The sequence below is a fragment of the Octopus bimaculoides genome, chromosome 20 (assembly GCF_001194135.2).
Source record: "Octopus bimaculoides isolate UCB-OBI-ISO-001 chromosome 20, ASM119413v2, whole genome shotgun sequence".
Lineage (NCBI taxonomy): Eukaryota > Metazoa > Mollusca > Cephalopoda > Octopoda > Octopodidae > Octopus > Octopus bimaculoides.
In genome coordinates, this window is record NC_069000.1 from 8,354,530 (window position 1) to 8,359,513 (window position 4,984).

At 35.3% G+C, this 4,984-nt stretch overlaps 1 protein-coding gene across 8 annotated transcripts in view; it reads right to left on the reverse strand.

The window, feature by feature from the left end:
• LOC106877583 (piezo-type mechanosensitive ion channel component 1) overlaps positions 1-4,984 on the reverse strand; it is a 141,934-nt gene that overhangs the window by 24,942 nt on the left and 112,008 nt on the right. For all 8 annotated transcript variants that reach the window (XM_052975090.1, XM_052975089.1, XM_014926523.2 and 5 more), the window contains 6 exons: positions 3,730-3,774; positions 3,092-3,258; positions 2,470-2,628; positions 1,740-1,887; positions 1,095-1,280; positions 348-440 (listed from right to left, as the gene is read on the reverse strand). In XM_052975090.1, coding sequence (XP_052831050.1) covers positions 348-440; positions 1,095-1,280; positions 1,740-1,887; positions 2,470-2,628; positions 3,092-3,258; positions 3,730-3,774 — 798 coding nt within the window. The remainder of the gene's footprint in view (positions 1-347; positions 441-1,094; positions 1,281-1,739; positions 1,888-2,469; positions 2,629-3,091; positions 3,259-3,729; positions 3,775-4,984) is intronic.

The window sequence follows — 4,984 nt, forward strand, 5'->3', positions numbered from 1 at the left end:
AGAAACAATTCCTATCATAGTAGGTGCCTTAGGTATAATAAAAAAATATTCAGACAAATACATAACAAAAACACCAGGACTTACAAATATATATAACATACAGAAAATTGCACTACTGGGTACTGCACACATTCTACGCAAAACACTTTCAATACAGTAAACATAAGAGCACCACAGCAAACCACAGCACATACCCAAGGCGCACAGAGCTGCGCTCGGTAGTGAAGTGAAAGCACGTTATAAAAATAAAACTACTGAATAATAATAATAATAATAATAATAATGGTAAAGAGCAATTGTGAATTAAAAAGCTGTATTAAGGACAAAATTGTCGCACATTGACTTACAGGAGTCGTATCGTAGAATTTGTGTAGAAGCTTGTATTGTGATTCATCTAATGCGAAAATGTCTGCTTGTTGTACCGTCATTTTGAACAGGGGCTGGAAAAAAAAAACAAGAAAAGTAAACATCCTGACTTACATTGTTCAGTTTTACAGATTCATGCAATATTCTTATTTTTCACATTTTACATTCCCACATTTATATACGATATCTCTGTATTTCAACATCTGTCAAAATACTCCTATAAAGCCTACAGTATACCCATACAGTATACCAATCCTTCATATGGGAAATGATAACATTTATTTCATCAACTAATAAAATTGTGAAGAGGAGGCACAAAAGCTCCATACTTCTTTGAAATTTAGTATCCATTAACCATTGATATCAATTTAACATCCAGTTCTACACTGCAGATTAATTTAATCTAACTCTTTAGTGTTCAAACTGGCTATATCCGGCCAAAATATTCTACCTGTTTTATATTCAAACTGGTCTGATCTGGCCTCTCACACCAACCCTACAATATCATTCTGAAAATTAACAGTTACTTCATCAAAATCTCTAAGCAATGTGAATAAAAAAGCATTACATTTGAAAAAGTAATGTGAATGCTAAAAGGCTTTTTTGAAAATATGCTAAATATCTGAAAAGAATTAGATTTAAAATTCATTAACAATATTAATTATACTTAGCCATGATAATTTAGAGAGAAAAGGCCTAAAAGATATTGAAAGGAAAAGTACACTTACTTGATAACCACCCAGGGAAATCCTGACGGTACATGTTTTGGGAGGATTTACTTCATAAACAGTGTTAGCAAAGGAAAATAGCACCAAGGGGAACCAGATGATGAAAATGATTAATAGTAGCAGCAGACCTCCTACTCCATATTTGATAGTTGACTTTCTCTTAAGAGCTCGAGGGGTAGGGTATGTCTGTAAGATAATAAACATTGTGATATATAACAATTATTTCAAAGGGTTTATCAACAAAAGTAACAGACATTTCAACGTTAAGTCTTCGTAGTACAACAATGTACTAGTCTTCAATGTTAAGTCTTCCTATAATTACTAGTACAACAATATCAACAACTCCAATCTATAGCGATCAACATCAATTGCAACAACAGCTACAAAACTGAGGTAATGTTAAAGATTATCATATTCATTTACATAGTATAGCAATAAAGGAACTGAGCCACCAACATCCTCGTTATATGTAGAGTGTTGGCACTGGAAATTTAAAATAATGAACATGATGATGATGAATCAAATTAAAAATTTTTTTTTTTTAAACTTGACTGATTTTAACACAAAAATTAAATTTTAAAATAAATCATAATAACAGTCTTTTTTATAAGCTAAGAAAAACATGAACAAGACAAAAAAACTTACAGCTTCAGCATGCCGCCAACATTTCAGAACGAATATATTGGCATAGATATCTTCCATCTGTAACCAACTGCCCAATGCCAAAGTGGTGTCTGTCCACATCCAGTCCATGAGAGCACGAAGTTCCAAAAGGAATGGAATGACGAGAAACCTGAAACAATGAACAGCGTTGGTGGAGGCAGTAAGAAACCGGACAATGTCTCTGATACTTCTTTTACAACATTTTTACCACATCAGAATTGGTGAGATGTCTCCTATTTTTTCTATGTTGAAACAACTGTTTTCTCTTGCGATCACTAACCATCCCTCTCCATATTGAATATGGCTATTAGTCACACTGCCACTTCTCTGAATAGGTAACGTTCCTTCCCCCAGCAGTAGAAATGACAAGCTAAAAACTACTGGAAATTCTAGCAAATTCTTAGTCTAAATGTTTCCTGAATTGTATTTTCTGTAATCCGCCTCAGTCCAATTCTATATAATGTACAAGATATCAATGGTGGTAAACAGTAAGAAAGAGTAATCTACCTTGTTATTGATTTGAAGAAATTTATCGTCAGTTTTGGTCTAAATATGGGAGCAAATATTTTCTAGATGGTAAACCACAGAATTATACACATAATGGCACCTCACGGTTCAGATATGTCAACACCGATCATTCAGTCTATGTTAAATTAAGGGTCGAGACAAGATGTAGCAGAAAAGAATAGAGGAAAGCTCTTAAAGTGCTTACCCTTTAAACAGGAACAAGTTGAGGTATGAATAGTTTTTAGTTAAGAAGTTTCCAAGAATCCTGGTTGGATAACCTGAACGAATCTGATGTGCAGACAGAGCAAAATAGATGCATTTCACAAAGTACCACAACATTGCTGGAACGTTTTTGATAAACATTCTGAAAACACAATAAATCAAAACAAGAAAAACAACATTAGAAGACTATATGCGATGGGAATTGCGTAGAAAGAGGGAGAATGTAAAAATGGAAGAAGAGAATAAAGAGAAACATGAAAGAGAAAAGAGAGCTAGAGAGACAAAGATATGGGTTTCTGTGTTTATCCTTGCTTATGGTCTTGCATGTTGGGTAAGGACTGAAAGATTACTGTCACAGGTACAAACATCTGAAACGGGGTTCCTCTAAAGCGGTACACCAGATGACATCTCATCGGGTGAAGAATGCTGTCCTAGAACAGGAACAATTGCAGAGAGTCATCCTAACCAACAGAGTGACAGTTACTCCCAGGACCAGAAGGTGGAGAAGATGGAGTACTGGAGAGTGTAAAAATAGAGAAAGGAGACAATAAAGGTAAATGTGAAATAGAAAAGAACAATAAAAAGAAAGAATGAAGTCAGCTCACCTGTTTGTAATTGCTGGTAGGATGAAGAAGAGCCAGATATGAACAATAATGACAAGGGAGACTTGGAAAATGAATTTCCCATGGACACATTTACGAAGAAACAGAGCACGGTCAATGATGATGAACATAAATTGGACAACCAACATCACAAGAAATGGAATTGGAACCTGGAAAGAGAGAAATTTGAGGTTTGTTAGTAACTGCTCAATTTCCAAATTACTTGACTGGAGGATATAGAGAAATTGTAATGAAGTAAGAAGAGGCCGGCATGCATGGGCGACTGCTGGTCTTCCATAAACAATCTTGCCCGGACTTGTGCCTGGGAGGGTAACTTTCTAGGTGCAATCCCATGGTCAGTCATGACCGAAGGGGGGTCTCAGCACACATGTTCTACTATTTATGTGATAGTAGTTGGCTGGAATGGTCAATATTATAACTAGTTTAGAAACTATTTAAGTAATTCACAACTCATCCATCTCAGCAACGTTTAACAGAGAAATGGTGGCGGCATCTCTACCAGTATATTGAATGTTAGGAAAATATTGGACCTTACTGAAAAGATGAACAATACTTGAACCAGAGGCTGGAATAAATAATGGTTAGGAATCAATATAACATAAGGTTAATTGAAGACTTACTCGGTTTTCTTCAAGATATGTTGTAACACTTCCTTCACCAGATTGCTGCCAAATTGAAAGAATACCAATATCAGCCATAGAATAAAACAGTAATTCAATAGAATATGGCTATCAATAGCAAAACATTTAATTCTATATTTCTGAGATGAAATATTTATATTATGTATACTGTTTATATTAGTTGGACTGATGTCCTCATCTTCATTGCTGCTTTCAATACATTTTTCGGTTATTGTACGCTTTGGCCTTTTCCGAGTGTCTTGTATTGAACTTGGTTGCTGCAGTGGAATTTTGAACCAATACAAGAGCCAAGTGCAACACAAGACACCTGAAGAAGACAGAAGCATGCACAACAGCTGAAACACAAGAAAAATCAACAATCAAGATGAGGACACCAGTCTGATTAATACAAACAGTTGACATAACAAAAAAATATACCTGGTGTAATGTAACATAAAACACATACATTGATAAAATCAGTTACACATAGGCCCCATGGTGGGCACAAGCAGTAGAGTGTTAAGGATTGAACATAAGTTACAGAATAATCTCCCTTGCAACAAGCATAGTTACCTCTCTTGGAAATATTCACAATAGCAACATGGCATTCACCGTTTGTTTTCTTAGCATCAGGCACCGTAAATATTTCCCACCCACTCAGTGGTTTATGCTTTAAAATCGTAAATACATCTCATATAAGATCCGGCAATAACAAATTGTCTGATATCATTGCTGAGATATCCACAGTTGTCACCTAAAATCTCACTAAACTCTAGTTTTAGTTTTAACTAATTTTAATAAACTTCAAGTCAAGTATTTAGCCCATTTTAATCAACTTTATTTCGTAAACAAATCTGAGACATTGAGCACACACTACAAATTATTATCATCCATAATAAAGGCAATGATGGTAGTGGTAGTGGTAGTGGTGGTGGGGGGTGTAGGGGTCATCTTCCATACATCTCTGACGGTCTGGGGAAAGGCATGAACATCACTATTTTAGGCTTTATCTTTTATCCTTTCTTTTACTTCTTTCAGTCATTTGACTGTGGCCCTGTTGGGGCACCACCTTGAAATTTTAATCGAATATATCGACTCCAGTACTTATTTTTTTAAAAGCCTGATACTCTATCGATCTCTGTTGCTGAACTGCTAAGTTATGGGGACATAAACACACCAGCACCGGTTGTCAAGCAGTAATGGAGAACAAACGCAGAAACGATGACACACATACATAAATATATATATATATATA